Consider the following 18,025-nt stretch of genomic DNA (forward strand, 5'->3'; position numbering starts at 1 on the left):
CAGAATGGGGTGGGGTGCATATGGCAGACATTCTCAGATAATGAATAGCAGCCTACCATTGTCGCTGAAGAAGAAAGTGTATGACAGCTCCATCTTACCGGTACTCACCTACGTGGCAGAAACTTGGAGTTTCACTAAGAGTGTTCAACTTAAATTGAGAACGACTCAGCGGGCAATGGAGCGGAAAATAATAGGTGTAACATTAAGGGACAAGAAGAGAGCGGAGTGGGTCAGGGAGCAAACTGGTGTTAAAGACATATTAGTAGAAATTAAGAAGAAGAAATGGACGTGGGCAGGGCTTGTAATGCGAAGGCAAGATAACCGCTGGTCATTAAGGGTAACAGAGTGGATCCCTAGAGAAGGCAAGCGTTGCAGGGGGCGACAGAAAGTTAGATGGGCAGATGAGATCAAGAAGTTTGCGGGGAGAAATTGGTCACAGTTGGCACAGGACCGAGATAATTGGAGAATAATGGGAGAGGCCTTTGCCCTGCAGTGGGCGTAGATAGGCTGGTGATGATGATGAGGATGATGAGTCACACTCCAGTAGCTCTACCACATTGTAATGGGAAGAGAAAACATAGTTCAATGGAACTGCAGAGGACTTCTGAATAATCTTGACGACGTGTATGAGATTCTGCATGCCAATCGGCCAAGTGTAATGTGTGTCCAGGAAACACATCTGAATTTCAAACGCACAAATTTCTCAAATAGTTACCTGGTATACAGAAAGGACAGGGATGGCTGCACACACTCTTCTGGCGGTGTGGCCACAATCGCCCGCAAATCCTTAGCATGCCACCTTGTCACCCTGAACACTGTTCTTGAGGCTGTAGCCATCCGCACAATAATTTTTAATAGGTTGATAACGGTATGCTCCATTTACATTCGTCCTGATTATGCACTTTCGAGCTCTGACTTCGAGGCGCTGGTTGACCAGCTGCCCGGACCGTACATTCTAACAGGCGATCTTAATGCACGCAACTCTCTATGGGGCTCCTACAGAACGAATGCCCGAGGTCGCCTGATAGAGAAATTCCTTACATCTTCAGGAGCATACCTTTTCAACAATAAACAGCCTACATACCATAACATATGTCAAAACAAACGCTCACAACTTGACCTGGCTATTGGTTCTGCAATTCTCTTTCCATGTCTTGAGTGAGGTGTCAGCATGGACGCATATGGTAGTGACCGTTTCCCCACTTAGCATATATAGGTACAGGCCCGAGCACTCCATCTTCCCATAAAAGGATTAATGAAGGAAGAGCTAACTGGAATACATTTACAGAGACATCCAAACTACACCAGACATTCATAGGACACCTACACGTTGAAGAAGCTACCCAACTGCTCACGGCGCACATCCTCGACGCCGCCGAAAAGTCCATTCCCCACGTCTCTGGTGCCCCGCGCAACAAGCGGAGGCCGTGGTGGAATGAGGACTGTAGGCGGGCGCGAGAGGCCCAGAACAAGGCGTGCCCCACGTCGGGTAACCTCATTTTGTTCAAACGGGCCAAGGCGTTAGGAAAACGTGTGCGCTGTGAGGCAAAACGAGAGAGTTGGCGTTCCTTTTAATCAATAAACTCCTACACAGACAAACTGAAAGTATGGACAAGAATACGCAAACTTAAAGGACAACAAACACACAGCCTGCCTCTGGTCAGCACAACAGGGGACACACTAGAAGACCAGGCTGACGCACTCGCACAACACTTCCAACACGTGTCCAGTTCAGCACACTACACAAACACTTTCATGAAACACAAACAAACGGCCGAAAAGAAGCCTATACCAGATAACAACAGGTCAACGTCTTCTTATAACTCAGTTTTCACTGAATGAGCTGAGGGCTTCTTTGAGCACGTGTAAACCCTCAGCTCCAGGCCCAGACAACATCACATATACAATGATACAACACCTACACGTAGACACACTTGAAGCACTTCTAAATCTGTATAATATAATATGGCTTTCAGGGCACATCCCACATTCTTGGAGGGAGGACATAGTAGTGGCTTTCTTGAAGGAGGAAAAAGACCCATCGTCCCCCTCAAGCTACCGTCCTATAGCCTTGACGAGCTGCCTGTGCAAGCTCTTCGAGATGATGATCAATCGCAGGCTCGTGTATTTCCTTGAGTACAACGGTCTTCTCGAGAGCTGCCAGGCAGGCTTCGGGGTGGGGCTATCGACGAACGATCAACTGATAGCACTTGACTAATACATCAAGGATGCCTTCGCGCATAATCAGTACTGTTTACCTGTGTTTTCGACCTCGAGAAGGCCTACGACACCGCTTGGCGTCATGGGATCCCTAGTGACCTCAAGTTATTCGGTGTTTTGGGTAACATGTTGAACACCCTTATTAGTTACTTGTCAGAGAGGACGTTTCGAGTAAGATTTGGCTGTGCACTCTCAAAGGTTCACGTTCAAGAAAATGGCATGCCGCAAGGTGCCGTCTCGAGTTGCACTCTATTCATAGTAAAGATGAACTCTCTTAAAAAAGCACTGCCACCAACAATATCTTATTCCATGTATGTAGATGACGTGCAGTTATCTTTTAAATCATGTAATATGTGAATATGCGAACGTCAAGTCCAGCTCGGCGTCAAGAAACTTGCCGGATGGGCAGACAAGAATGGTTTTAAATTGAATCCTGTAAAAAGCTCCTGCGTTGTGTTCTCCAGGAAGCGTGAGGTCCATATAGACCCAGACATTACTCTTAATGGCATGTCGCTTCCTGTGAACAAGGAGCACACGTTTTAACGTGTGGTGTTTGACCACAAACTCACATACATCCCACATATCAAGAAACGTAAGCATAAATGTCTGAAAACAATGAATATTCATAAGGTTCTCTCCCACCAATCCTATGGGGCTGACAAAGAACTCCTACTACGGCTCCATACTGCTTTGGTTGGTTCTAGTTTAGACTATGGCAGTGTAGTATATGTGTCGGCGACGAAAACAGCGTTGGGAATGCTTGAACCAGTGATCCACTTTCGGCTACGGCTTGCATCGGGTGCTTTTCGCACTAGCCCTGTCCAGAGTCTGTATGTCAAGTGAAATAAGTGGAGCCTTGCGAACCAATGGACGTATGTGGACTTACTTTATGCTTTTAAAATTTCATCGCTGCATACCCATCCTTTTTATCCTGTCTTAACAACACATCCAGATCTGTGCTTTTTATAAATCACCCATCCATTCCTCTGCCCTTTTCACTTAGAGTGAGAGAGCGAGCCTCGGATCTCAGCGCTTCGTTTTTAGATGTGTACAGGTCTCCCCTTTGAAACATTTTACTGCCTTGGCAAGTTCGCCCTGTGTCCTGTGACCTTTCGTTTATAAAACTTGACAAAAATCGGGTACCGCGAGCTGCAATACTGCAGCACTTTCTGTCTCTGCAGTTTAAATACCCCCTTGCAGACTTTTACAGTGACGCTTCTAAAACCTCCACTATGGTCTCCTGCGCTGCTCATGGTCCGAAGTTCAATGCAGCCAGAACAATAAGCGTGCACACAACAATTTTTTCAGCAGAAGCGTATGTAATTTTACTGATTGTACGACACATACTTGAAAATCAAATTCCGCAGTCTATCATCTACACAGATTACTTGAGTGTTGTTCGCGCAGTATAATCGCATACACCCCCCAAAAACCACATAGTTAATCTTGTATTCAACACCATCATGTCTGTGTACGCGCAGAAGCATCAGCTGCTCCTCTGCTGGATCCCAGGACACGCTGGGATTTCTGGGAACGAGTTGGCAGACGAGAGGGCCGCTGCTGCTGCACTCACGAACACTGTAGACATAACAACCGTACCATATACAGACCTCAAGCCACACATAACACAACACTTCCGGAGAACATGGCAAACCCACTGGAATGAACACACAGACAACAAACTACATGTAATAAAGCCACACTTGGGACGGTACACCACTGACTCACAAAACAGAGACATGCAAGTCGCCTTGGGTAGGCTGCGGATAAGGCACACCCATGCAATTCACTCGTATCTGCTCACGGGATCTTCTAGACCCCAGTGCAGCAGGTGCGGAGAGGCCCTATCCGTAGTGCACATACTAATCACATGCAAGACACTTCACACAACACGACACAAACGCTTCAGAGAACTCTACAGACAACATAATCCCCTACATCCATCGCTGTTTCTGGGTGACGATGCCATGGTTTCCGTGAAACGTGTGTTTGAGTGTTTCTCAGACATTACGTTTTTAAACCTCATTTCCTATCTCGCATAATCAAAACTGACCCCCATACACCAGCCATCACCATTATCTTTAACTAATTTTACTATGCTCGGTTTACACATTTTTTTTACCTACCTTTTTGTGGTAACCACTTCACTTCATTAAATAACCTTTTCTCTGGCGCTCTTTGCCTTTAGTCGGCCTTGCGCCATAAAAACTCAATTATCATCATCATACACCGACAGGAAGATGCCGACATGAGAGGGAATCAAACAGCTCCATCTTTGTTTGACAAAACAAAGCTCCATTTTTTTCAAATTTTGCTTAGCTAATTGGCAAGGGAGGTATGCCCCTGCAAATAACAAACATGCCTTGTGCTTTGCACTCCTTGCACTGAGCACAGCTTCGCTGGTCAACATTCTTAATAGAGTGGAAAGAGGCACTACATAATTTAGAAGTCTTCTGTCCCCCACGTTCCTGGTTCATCTATAATGTGTGAATATATGTGCCCACACCTGATATTTAGTGTATACAGCAAACATAATGGTGACGAGACAGCACCAACCAATGTTCTTTGAGTTTGTGAAATGGTGTGTCAGCTGCAAATGGCACATGGTGTTTTTTCTACTGCTTACTTCAGAAGAGACTAAGGTACAAACCTTTGGCTAAACACTGAGAGAATAAGTTAAACTGCAATAGGTTTGCGACAACACGAGGCAAAGAATACGCCGAGCCACAGAACAACATATACAATTTGAACACGTCAGCAGCTGACATGCGAGTGGCAGCTATGCCTGGTCGAACGCCCGGAGTTCGTGGGAGCACTGACCGCATGCACCACCAGGCTCGAGCAGTGAGCCTCACAGTGGTGCTTCGTCGTCTTCGTCTTCGTTGATGCTGCTACAGGTTAAACTGCACCCTACAGCTATAAATATGACTTCAGCGAGTTCCAGTGTTCCTCAAGAGCATTCACTGGTTTGCGCAATAAAAGATCGTAAAGAAATTTTACGAAGGACTACTTGGGATACAGCTACATCTTTGAAGCAATTTTCTAATGATGACAGTTATGATGCCAGTAATTTTTCATGTTGTTGGTTGAACGACTTACGTTTGTCAAAATATTGAAGCCCCCATTACGCTTAGGTGTGAGTGTCCGAAGAAACTCCTATGACAAACATTACTGTGAATAAATGCTGTCACATACGCAGAAAACGACTCACCGTACAGTCCCTTCCTGTCGGGGTTGACCAGCGATAGGTCGTTGCAAGGTGACCCCGCAATCAGCAAGTCAATGGGGCACAGGCTGCGGACCTGCAGTGTAAAGTGCACCGGAAGAACCCCATCAGAAGGATTCATCCAACATAACGGAAACACGGACACATATGAAGCTTGATCACAGCAGCCTTATATGCCCTGATGTATTCAAACAATACGTAAGTAGATCTACAATCTACAATATCAGAAGCCTAACATTTTCTGAAGTGTTAAACAGTTCATTCAGAAGAATAGAAGAAAATGGTGGTTATGCCTTTTAAACTATTGCCGTTTTTCAGCCATTTGTTTGTTTCCAGTGGGCTCTCAATAGAGTTTTTTCTAGTTTTTGTCAAGTCACTGGGAAACCGCAACCCACAGACAGCTATGGAGAGTACTTGAATATTCAAGCTGGATGCTAGGTGGGATTCTTTGCATACACGAGCATTGAGAGGTGAACTGCGTATGAAAAAACATGACAACAATAAAAACTGGAACCGGACAAAAATGTTTGAAGTCCAAAAAGACGTTTTGGCTCCCGTACGGATGTGTGTTTTGTTGGGGGGCGAAAGTTATTCGGTTATGTTTCTTCAAGATGTGACGTAGGCAACGTGCGTACACACCCGCGAAGTTGCCGTCCTTGCTATTAAGTGCGTGCTGCAAGGTCTGGATTGCCAGGGATTCCAGAGAAAGCCGTGAGGTGCAATTCTTCTCTTTTCCGATTATTTTCGCATCGGCCTAACCTATGGCGAGTGGCATCTGCGTGTTCGGCAAGAGCGATAGACGACACGTTCTTTTTTCTTGCGTCGTACATGTGCTGCTTGATCCTTTGTTGAAAATTGCCTGTCTTGCCGGCGTAGCTTCAGTCACAGTCTGCGCAGGGAATGCTGTCGATAACGCCTGTCCTCTGTGAGCTTGTCCTTCACGTTCACCAGGGAGTGCCATATCTTTTTTGTTGGCCCGCGCGCTACCTGTAGAGTGCAGGGGCGCGGAACACCTGCAAAGCGCTCGCTAATTCCAGGTACCGACGGTATCGGATCACGCCGATTGGGCGACGTGTTGCCGGAGAGCGCAGGACGTTCTAGCTGTCGTTCCACGGAGCGCAAAAACGTGTTAGGGTTGCCACTTACAGAGAGATCTCTATGCACGTGCTGTATGTCGGCAACGACATCTTCTAGTTTCTTGCAAACCGTCTTCGTAAGGCTTACACGAGAGGCGATTACAGACCATTTGTCGGAGGCAGGGTTCGCAGACGTAAAATGCAGGTAGCGACCCGTATGAGTGGTCTTTAAGTACACGCTTAACGTCAAGTATTTTCCTTCGCGCTTTACAAGGACGTCCAGGAACGGAAGCTCGCCAGGCTGCTCCTCCTCTACGTTACACCTTTTTCCTTCATCCATGCTGTTCAGGTGCGCTGGAAACTCAGTCACTGCCTCCTTCTTGATCACACTGAAGCAATCGTCCCCGTAATGTAGAAAGGTTTTGGGCACAGGACGGAACGAATTGGGTGCAGTTTGCTCATGCGACTCCATCGTAAGATTTGCTGGTGTGACTGATACGGTTGCGACCATTGCTGTCCCGTGTACCTGCTTATAAATTTTGCGCTCGAAACTGAAGTATGTGTTCTCGATGCAGAACCTCAGGAGCCGCCGCGAATCCGGGACTTCAATGGGCGTGCGCTCTAGCAAAGTTGCGTCTCTTTCGAGGGCTGCGACGCATGCCTCAAGTGCCAAGTCCGTTGGTATGCTCGTCAACGGGGACTGGATGTCAAAAAACACCAGAATGTCGCAATCTTCTAGGGCAATGTCTCGTACTTGCCTATGAAGTCTTTGGAGTAAAGGACTTGAGTTGTGCTTTTCCCTGCAAGTGTCACAGCATGCGATGCAGGTACCCGGGCAGCTTGTGGAGGGCGGAACTAGTGTAATTCACGATGGGGCGCATTGGTACTGCTGGCCTATGGGCCTTGGGTATTTTGTAAAGGGCCGGTGCAGAACCGTTATGACACAGCGGGCGGTTGTAGAGATTCTTGTGGTGCCGCGGTGCGCAACGAAATATGTCCGAGAGTAGCTTTCGGAAGTCCCGTTGCGCCTTCGGGTTGAGGTCCTTCTCAAGGCGTTGGTACGTGCTACTGACTGAACGTAGAGCCATCATTTTGGACTGGTACTCGGCACTTTGAAGGAGTACTGTAGCGTTGCCTTTGTCATCTGGCAGCACCACTATCTTCAGGTTCTTTCGGAGGCATTTATTCGCTGCTTGTTCTGAGGAGGAGAGCAGTGAAGGCGACGTTCTTGGCCATAACTGCAATAGAACGTCTATTGCACGAGTGCTTGCCTCGTCACGTCTAGAGGGTTAGACCTGCATCACCGCGTTTTCCACAGTAAACATCAACCGTTTTAGGTCCTCCGCAGCATCCGCGTTGACGTGGAGCCTGAGGCTTAGAACGGATAGTTCAGCGGGATCCAGGTCGTGTGCCGATAAGTTGTGCACAGTAGAAGCAGCCAAGTTTTAACCTACGGCCGGATTTCCATGGTTACGCCTCTCGAGCCTGTACTCTTGGCTCTGTTCAGCACGGCGGTATTGCAGTTTTACCTTGAAGTTGGCATGCAGCTGAATGCTGACGAAATCCTCCGGAAACTGGTGCTCTAGTGGACGACGGGCAAAGAAAGATTGTCTGCACTGCAAAATTCTGGCTTGTAGCAGCGGATGCTCCGCCGTGAAAACAACGCTGTTCCCGAAGATGGTAGGCACAGGTCTGTTAAGACGCAGGGATCGCGGAATAAAACCGCCCGCGCGCTTTGCACGTCACGTTGATGTTAAGGTGCCGTTTGAAGGTGGCAACTCAGCTGGTGAGGGAGATGTGCTGGCGAGTCTGAGTGATGGTGGGTTGGCCGTACGCATGGCATAAGTTGATGAAATCGAGGCTGGACGGAAGCCCGTCTGCACGGGAAAATGCATGACAACAATAAAAACTGGCGCCGACCAAGATTGTTTAAAATCGAAAAAAGTTGTTTCGGCTCCCGTACAGATGCCTTGTTTACAATGAAAAGTGGGGGCGAAAGTTATCCGGTTATATTCGCTTCAAGACGTGACATGAGCAACGTGCATACACGCGTGCCGTAAAAAACGCTTTGATGCATGTCGAACCGTCTAGCTGTGACGGGGCATGCACTGGTGCGACTGGCGTTCTATCACAGGTTCTGGCAGGAACGTCTCCTTCGCTGCTCTCCTCGGCACAACAAGCAACGATCAAACGCCTTCGGAACAACTCAGAGACTGTGGCGCTCCCGGCTGACAAAGCCAACGCTACAGTACTGCTTGACAGGGCGGAGTACCAGTCCAAAATGATGGCTCTACTCTCAGACAGTAGCACGTACCAACCTCTCGAGAAGGACCCCACACCGAAGCTGCAACGGAACTTCCAAAAGCTCCTATCTGACATATTCCATTGCATACCACCTCACCACAAGAATCTCTACTACCGCCTGCTGTGTTATAACGCATCTGCGCCAGCCCTTTATATATTACCCAAAATCCATAAGCCACAAGTACCAATGCGCCCTATCGTGGATTACACTCGCTCCGGCCTCCACAAGCTAACAAGGTACCTGCACCTCGTGCTGCAAATCACTTGTAGGGAACAGCGCAACGCACGTCCTTCACTCCGGAGACTTCATAGACAAGAGACTGGACATCGCCCTCTAAGATGGTGACACTCTGGTGTCTTTTGACATCCAGTCCCTGTTCACGGTTCTACCAACGAACTTGGAAGTTGACGCATGTGTTGCAGCCATCAAAATAGACGCATCTTTGCCGGAGTGCACACCTATTTGACTCCCTGATTTGCGACGGCCCCTGAGGTTCTGCCCCGAGAACACGTACTTCACTTTCGAGCACCCGTTTTACAAGCAGATTCACGGGACAGCGATGGGCACAGCTGTATCTGTCACTGCAGAAATGTTACGAACGGAGTCGCTTGAGCAACGTGCACACAATTCCTTCCTGCCTGTTCCCAAAACCTTTCTATGTTACGTAGACGTTCGCTTTAGCGTGATCAAGGAGGAGGCAGTGACTGCGTTTACAGCGCACCTGAACAGCACGGATGACACAATCAGGTTTACCGTAAAGAAGGAGCAGCAAGGCGATCTTCCGTTCCTGGACGTTCTGCTAAAGCGCGAAGGAAAATCCTTCACGTTCAGCGTGTACAGAAAGAGCACCCATAAGGGTCGCTCCGCCATTTTCAGTCTGTGACAGCCTCCCACAAATGGACTGTAATCGCCTCGCTTGTAAGCCATGCGAACAGGGTTTACAAGGAACCGGAAGATGTCGCCGCCGACATACAGCACGTGCATGGAGATCTCTCTGGAAGTGGCTACCCTGACTCATTTATGCACTCCGTGGAACGTCAGCTAGAACGTCCTGCGCTGTCCAGCAACACGCGTCCTAATCGTGGTGCTCTTGTACTGTATGAACCTAAAATTAACTAACACTTGGCACGCGTTGTGCGCCCCTACAGTGTACAGGTAGCACACGTGCCAACACAAATGTTACGGCACTCCCTGTTGAACGTGAAGGACAATCTAGCTCAGGAAATCTTCCCAGGCGTTATCTACAGCATTCCGTGCGTAGGCTGCGACCGAAGATATGTCAGCGAGAGAGGCAATTTTCAGCAAAGGCTCAAGTAGCACGTGTACCGTGTAAGAAAGAAGAACGTGTCTTGTACCGCTCTCGCCTAACACGCGGAAGCAACTCACCATGAAATAAATTGGGCCAATGTGAAAATAATCGGAAAAGAGAGGAATTACACCTCAAGGCTTTATCATAAATACGTGACAATCACGACCAGGGAGCACACACTTATTCGCAATGACGGCAACTTCTCACACTGTATGCATTTTACCTACACAACATCTTGAAGCAAACATAAGCAGATAACCTTCGCCACCACTTTCCATTGTGAACATTGCACCCGTATGGGAGACGAAACGTGTTTTTAGGATTTAAACATTCTTCGTCGGTGCCACTTGTTATTATTACCATGTCTTTTCTTGACGAGACGGCCGTCCGCCCAACCCTCGATTTTATATGAAAAACCAGCAGAAAGACATAGTCGTCTTCATAGACAAGCTACTGAAGACGTAGTGAAAAAAATGAAAAGAAGACATGGTTACATGCAGCCCTTTGACGACAACCATGGAGGAAAGAATTGCTAGAAACAAGGCAGACGATCTACAAGGAAAGGTAATGGTCGTCACACCGAAAGCCTACTGACGAACTTCCACTAAAGAGTCCACTCAGGACAACTTCTACCCCCTCCAGCTTGCACATGATGCACCTCATGCAAAACTCAGAGACTGCGCCGGTCTTCCTCTTGTGCTTCCTCTAAAAACGCCGCCGAACTAGGCAACTGTTTTGCATATCCGCTATCCGCGGCTGCGTTCACCCAACTGCGCGTCTATTTACATGACTCACTGACGTTGCCTTCACGGAAATGAGCTAGGAGCGTCCGACAGACATTAGCAGTCCCATCGCAATACCACTCCTGGGCAATGACGACATAGGTAAAAGAAAACACTTAAAATGCAACGGGGTGGCTCAGGTGTAGAAGATGAGAAGAATCGACCCGAAAATGGCAGTCCCCTCCGACGAAGCCGTCATAACACCCGTCCAAAGAAATAAATAGAGGGCCTGGGCAGACATTTGTGATAAAAGTGTATCTTTATGCAAACACAGGCTGACCTTTCAGATTCCAAGCCTGTGCTGCTGATGTGACAAAAGTGAGCCACGGAGTCCCCTAGCAACAGCACTAGTTCATCGCTTGTCGCTGTCGCCCACAGTTAAACTAATAGGTTATGTCGATTACAATTTCATCTTCTAGTTAACGATTTAACGGCTGCTCAAAAAGTTACCGCTCATATTCACTACCTTTGTGGCGGTTCCTACTTTCTGAAAAGTGTTTCACAAATTTGTTCATTTTTAACAGTTTTTTCCTAACCTACTTATCTCTTCTGTATAAATAAGATTTAACAACACACAGCTTTTAGTACTTTGGTAAAGTTTTCGCTATTTTTCTTTTTGAACGCTATTGATGTCATTATACATACTGTGAGTGAGCATATACTGCACATCTTCTGAGCATATACTGCACCGTTAGGCATATACTGCACATCTTGCCAAGAGTTTCTCAATGCTTCAGGTACAACTTTTATTAAACCTCAATGAATACTTTACAAATCCAATGGAATAAATCTTAGTTATTGCGCAAATACTTGCTTTGAGAAAAAATTACACTCTCTTCAGCTATGGTTACTCAGCGGTTCCCCCTTCTGTACTTTCGCTTGCAAGTTTCGTAAGTCACAGTCACGGTGTAAGAATATTTAGGTGTTGACACTGCGCGCAGCGGCGCGGCCAGATCTTGTTCGCCGCTCTAGGCGCTTCTCCGGATCGCCGCCAGAGTGCGCCCCGCCACGAGGGCCTGTCTGCTTGCCGAGCTACGGTAGCCGTAATGCAGGTGCTGTGGGATAGTTCGGTGGAGCGGTGTGTACGTGAAGTTTTTTAATTGCGGATAGGCACAGACAGATTGAAAATGCTGTCGACAGCAAGTAATTTTGGGCAACTTTCATTTTTTACTCATAGAAACTGCAGCAGTCCGCGGAACAGCAGCGAGGACGCGGTTGTGCGACCCTTCCGAGATCGTTGTCGAAACGCTTCTATTGCGAATAATTTTTTTTGCTCATCCGAACGACTCCCGAGAGTGTAGTTACTTTGCCGCCTTTTAAAATAAATAGTTGTCTCAAACGCACACACTCGCCATTTTGGGCCGAAGAGCCTACGCGTAGCATAAAATGTTGCTTGAGCAGTGTAAATCGCCCAAGGTGTGACGTGGTAATGCCCGCCGTGTAGAGAATATGGTAAAATTCGTTCAACTGTGGTTCTTTAACGTGTCCAGAGACGTCAGTGACGCTTTCGTATTTCGCCTGTATCAGAAATGCTACCTCCATAGCTAGGCACACAACCCGCACTGTTTTGCTGTGTAGCGCGACGCCTGCGCCGTTGTACGCGCGAGGGCCCGGAACGAAGCTAAACGAAGACAATACATACGCGACATTTTAATGGCTAAGGCACTGAAGTGCTCTGCTGCCTACTCGACGCGAAAATGGTCAGTGAAAATTTCCCAAGCGTTTTTCTATCAAGCTCAGCTTTCACGACGATACCAACGGTGCTGAGCGGTTGTCTATCTCACGGAAACACAGGCGTGCACGTCCAGACATAAAATACTGACGCGACTCTAAACTGGGATTGGCGGATGTCAGTTTGGAATAATTGCAGTCGGCGTGTTAAGGCGACTTCGTGGACCACAAAATTATCCACCGAACTTAGTAGGGTCAGGACCAATTATACAGCTTTATAAACGTATTATGTTAAACCAAAATGTGCAGCGGGTAAAAACTGGGCCCGCCATGGCTGTATATAAACTTAACCACATCGCGGCCATGGCATACGGCGTGTGGTGTGCCTTGTTAAATGCTTCTTGAAAACACATAAACGATACCGGCATCGGTAGCCTCAATTATTTCTAATAAATTTGGAACTTGGGCTAACTGGTTCTTTCGCCCATTTTGACAAAAAAACTGCACGTACACTGGGCGACTAAAGGAATAAACAAGACCTCGTGTTTTTATTTCCTTTTTTTGTCCTTATCTATGCAAGGTTTTTTTTTTGTCAAAATTTACGGAAGCCTCAATTATTTCGTCCGTGGACCCTGTGACCTCCAGACTTTTGATATTGTGAGATTTTACTGATCATCCCATGAAACACAAGTTGTCTTGAAGACGTCTTGAAACAGCCTGACACAGCTACAATCGTCTACCTCTACGTGAAGACATCTTGCAAACGTTTACTGCTAGCAGGTTTGAGAAGTTTATTTGTAAACGTGTAAAAAAGATGTCTTGCTGAGAACAACACAAGCATATGCTACACCAAGATGTTTTAAAAACGTCGCTTGAGAGAGGTTTATCGGGAGACATGGTAAAGAAGTGTTACCCGAGCCTATTTGTTTTTTACGTGTCTTGACATTTGAAAACCACTCATGATAAATTTACTAGAAATGCTTTCCTTGACATTTGCGCTTAAATACGTCTGAACACGCCCCATCTCAAAACAAATTTAAGCACACATGCTCTACACTTCTATAGTAAAAAATCGCGACATCCATTCAGCAAGAAATCACCTCCATTTTCTATCTCTACTATGCTTTTCTAAAAACATCCAAGCCAGATTCTTTCTTTGTGATCCATTTTACCCGCCGTGGATTGTCAAATCTGCCGATTCAATGAAATCACTGCAGCTATTTTTTAGGTTTAGGCCTTGACTGTTGTAAATTGTGCTGCTAAAACCACATTACTTTTATGTGCGCTATCTCTGGTCCTCCTTGCAATTAATGAATTGCACCGTATGCGGTACTGTGAGGGCTGGGCGTGGAGGCTGGGGCATTCAGGTGTAATGGCGAGGCGAATGGGAGTTATTTAAAGGAAAGCATTTATTTGTACATTATACAACATGATTGACCACACCAGAGGCGGGCACAAATGAAGCACAAACAAGCAAGCGTGTCCCAGACCTCGCATGGGCCTGGAGCTGCGTGGCGTAATGGCACTGAAGGTGACACTAGTGATCACCCGATGACTACAGCACATGTGGCTGGCTGTTCGCACCTCGCCCCAGTTTGGTTGACCACGTCTCGAGGACAGTAATAGCCGCATTGTCCACAACACACACACTCATACACGCGGGGGAAACACTGCCTCACGCTTCACTCATGCACCAAGTCATCTAGGTGGTTAGACAGCCAATAAGCGCATTGTACCGTTTAAGCTGTGGCTGCACTGACTGCAGAGGTGAGTGTACACTGTCCTGCTTCCTTGCACTGGCAGTTTCATGCACACTGAAGCGTGGTAAGGGCCTTAGCCTTGGCTTCGAGGTTCGTGAGAGGCGTGTCAGTTGTCCTTGGACAGGAGGTTGCCGACACCCTCTCAAACAGTTGCATGGAGCTGCATGTGGCACACAGTATGCCACAATTGCTACGCAGGAAGTCCTTGCTCGTCTTGTAGCCAAATGCTGAATGGTCGGTGCTGCTGCAAAACTTTCAGGCATGGGCTTTGTCCAGCTGAAGTACATCGATGCCACTTACGAAGTGGTCAGCCAGGTGCGGCACAACTTGTCCTTGGTCTCTTATGGCACCACAGATGGCTCGAGTTGGGCATTGGCTGCTGCACAGGTCGCGGCTGGTTGGCGCTGTTGACGGGCTTGGAACCTGTAGGTGGCTGGCTCACGAGCGTTATTCACTTTTTCTGTCCATGGACAAAGTTTTCGGCATGCTGGGCTTGCTGTTGGCTGGGCTGAAAGTAGTTGGCAGGTGGTTCACCGACGGTATGAACTCTTTCTGGCTGTTGAAGGAATTCTGTATGTGCTTGACTTCCTTTGTGAGAATTGGCCTGACAGAACTTGGTTTCGCCACCCAACCGTGTCGAGCATACGGCATCCGGGAGGCTCAGAAGGAAGCGGAGGGGCCACAGAAGCCATACTGTTTGAATGGAAGCTCCTGGCCTTTACTCGTTTTGAATTCGCACAGAAGCTGTAGAGTTAGCGGTTGCTTGGCTGCGATGAGCAAGGAACGGATGATGGCTTTGATTGTAGCTCATTACATTCCCCTTTGAAAGCCACGGTTCACTAGGGCCCCTGAGTTTTCAGGAACTGCTTGCCTTCTGCATCGTACCGGTATGAGCTCCGACTGTAGGGCAACGCGCTAGCAGGTAAACACGGAGCTTCATATCAGTGATATGGTCAAGATCATCGCTGTGGCAAGCAAAAACAGCTCTGTGTGGCCAATGTACCTCTTATAACTGCGTGCTGGCTGGGAGTGGGCTGGCTGCGAAGCGGGACGATGGAATATTGGGATGATGGCGCGCGAACACCGCGTCGGATGCGACGGTGCCATGCGACAGGGGCACTTCTTGAGGGCAATGTTTGGGCTACTAACACAGTGCTCTGGCAAAGGCAACGGATCATGTTGCAGGCAGTCTTTGGCACTGTGTCTGGCAAGGCTAAGTACCGTGGCTGGGTCTAGCGTCAAAGGCACCGCGGCGGACGAGGCAGAAGCCTTCGCTTCAACCGGGGGGCTAGCTTCATGCTGCCAGTCGCCGAATGAGCTCTTCTTTAAAACCGGCAGTGTCCAGCTGTCGCCGTGCCGATTCTTTAGCCCGAACCACATGGAGCGATTTTGCAAGCGACTTGGGGAGCGACGCGACCAGCGACGAACTACTTTTCGCCGCGGACCAAGTCGCTCATCGAATCGCTCGGTTCTGGGCCGCCAGAAACAGTCGCTCGCATCCCGGAAGTGGCCTCAGCGACTAGCCAATAGGAGAGCCCCTACGTAAGCACGCAATCTCCGGTTTTGGAAGAGAACGGGGGGAAGATTTTGCAAATCCACGCAGACGACGTTTGCGGTGCAGTACAGGCTGAAGCAGAAGCAAGAAGGCTCCCGCTCACACTCGGTGAGACCCGTGTGGGAAAAACAATGTCAAGAAAGCGAATTCTTCACGGCGTTCATGTTGGAGCCGAGAATCGAGGCGCAGAAGGAAACGCGTGCGCTATCGCTAACCCAAACCAGTTTTATAGATGCAATGAAGTGCAAAAAGCAAGGTTGAAAGGCGTAATACTTTTTAGTCATGCTTTTTATGACAAATGAACAAAAAAAGGTTTGCAAACAACCAGCGTACCAAGCGCGTTACTATGCGCAGTGCGGAAACATTGAAATCGCCATCCTCAGTCGCATGCTCAGTCGCTCGAGCCGTCGCTTTCATGTGGTTGCCTCGGCGAGCGACTTCGGGTCGGCGACTGCGGATCCTAGTCGCGTCGCTCGTCGCGTCGCTGGAAAAATCGCTCCATGTGGTTAGCGCTTTTCTGTATGAGGTCGATGAATAGGAGCGACATCGTCACTGAGACGAACCGCTCCCACACAATTCCCGGCATGATATTCCGCCGAGCCGGATACACGCAGGCGGTCACACACAAAACACAATCTTGCTGGAGCGTCCGCCAGCAAGCAAGCGCAGACGCGCACAAGGAGGCGAGCGATTGAACGGCGCAAAACGCTTGGGCGAGGAAGACAAAATGGCGCACTGGCTGTCGAACTGGTCCAACGGCGAAGGCCGGCTTAGTTACCGGGTTGGCGTACTTGCGTGTCTGCGTGGTTGCACAGAGGCTCAGGCATCGACTGCGCAAGATGTGAGGGCTGGGCGTGAAGACTGGAGCATTGAAGCGGCATGGCGAGGCGAATCGGACTGCAATGTTTTGTGCAACGGAACAACAGTGAACTGGTGAACCACGTGAACTAACGAGCGCGTCCCAGACCTCGCTTGGGCTGGAGCTGTGTCGGCGTAATGGCACTAAAGGTGGCGCTAGTGATTAGCTAGTGATTATGGCATAGGCCGGCGTTCACAATGCACACATCAAGCAGCATCTTCCGGAGCTAAAAAAATGAACAGCTATGCACCCAACTTGGAACATTTGGGATAACGAAAGTTTTTTTCTACCAAAAAGGCTCGCTAGCGTTCAGCGAAGCAGACGACCCTATTCCTTTCTGGAAAATAACTCGTTGCTTCCTTGCTCCACACAGTGCCGAAGATAGTCAGAGTGCCCGATAACGCATGGGAAAAGTACCGAAGACTTAAAGAAGCATTTTACAGGCACAAGCCGCACAAGTCCTATTGATCAAATCCAAAATTGTAGAACCGAACCGCAGCAAACTTCAAAAACCGCGCGCTGAGCGGTCACTCAAAAAAAAAAAGATAAAAAGCCGTTAGAAATTGCAAGTAAAGAAGTAATTTATTGCATTTAAAAAAAATTTGGCTTACAAAACGTTTTTTGCTTTTTATTATGCAAAAATATTTTACTCTTTAGTTTATGCGTTTTTGGTAGCACCACCAGGGCTTCCTCTGTCGCTTCAAGGCTTCAATTCAAACACAACAACTGTTGATCGCGTTTGTCGTTCCAATGAGTTCCTCTTGCGTTTGTAAGGTTGTTTGCGCGAAAAATGCTTTTGAGAGAGTAAATAGGTAAACGGTGTTTTAAATGCATCTCCAAAATACCTTGCTCAAGCCTTTGTATGCGTGAAAACTGCCACGGTTCCCCAAGCGTCCGGAAACGACTCAGCACGAACAAAGGTGAGTAGCTACTAGCGTGATAAGTAGTAGTTTCTTGCGGTCGTCCTGAATGAGCTATCACTGCACAGTACCGTAGTTTGGCGAATTCTGTGCGCAGCACACGCCGGTGCCCAGCGCCACAATTTCTGAAGAAGTACACGCTTTGGCGTGCAAACTTTAATCATTACCGTTCTCGTTAAAGAAAACTGTTGAAACGGTACAAGCAGTACAACGAATGCACAGGCTATCAGCCGAGCTCGCGCTCAGCCTTTATGGACTAGTGATGCACAAAACTTTGAGACATAAATTTCGGTGATGTCGCAGTGCAACGTAAATACGCTATTAAGGGAAAAAAAAGGGGGG

At 48.0% G+C, this 18,025-nt stretch overlaps 1 protein-coding gene across 1 annotated transcript in view; it reads right to left on the bottom strand.

The window, feature by feature from the left end:
• Positions 1-18,025, bottom strand: part of LOC144143307 (DNA (cytosine-5)-methyltransferase 3A-like) — a 268,623-nt gene that overhangs the window by 104,099 nt on the left and 146,499 nt on the right. Inside the window, exon 10 of the mRNA XM_077675079.1 lies at positions 5,432-5,522. Within this exon, the coding sequence (XP_077531205.1) occupies positions 5,432-5,522 (91 nt within the window). The remainder of the gene's footprint in view (positions 1-5,431; positions 5,523-18,025) is intronic.

The sequence above is a fragment of the Haemaphysalis longicornis genome, unplaced genomic scaffold (assembly GCF_048455015.1).
Source record: "Haemaphysalis longicornis isolate Haplotype H1 unplaced genomic scaffold, Haemaphysalis longicornis Haplotype H1 scaffold_6, whole genome shotgun sequence".
NCBI classification, from domain to species: Eukaryota; Metazoa; Arthropoda; class Arachnida; order Ixodida; family Ixodidae; genus Haemaphysalis; species Haemaphysalis longicornis.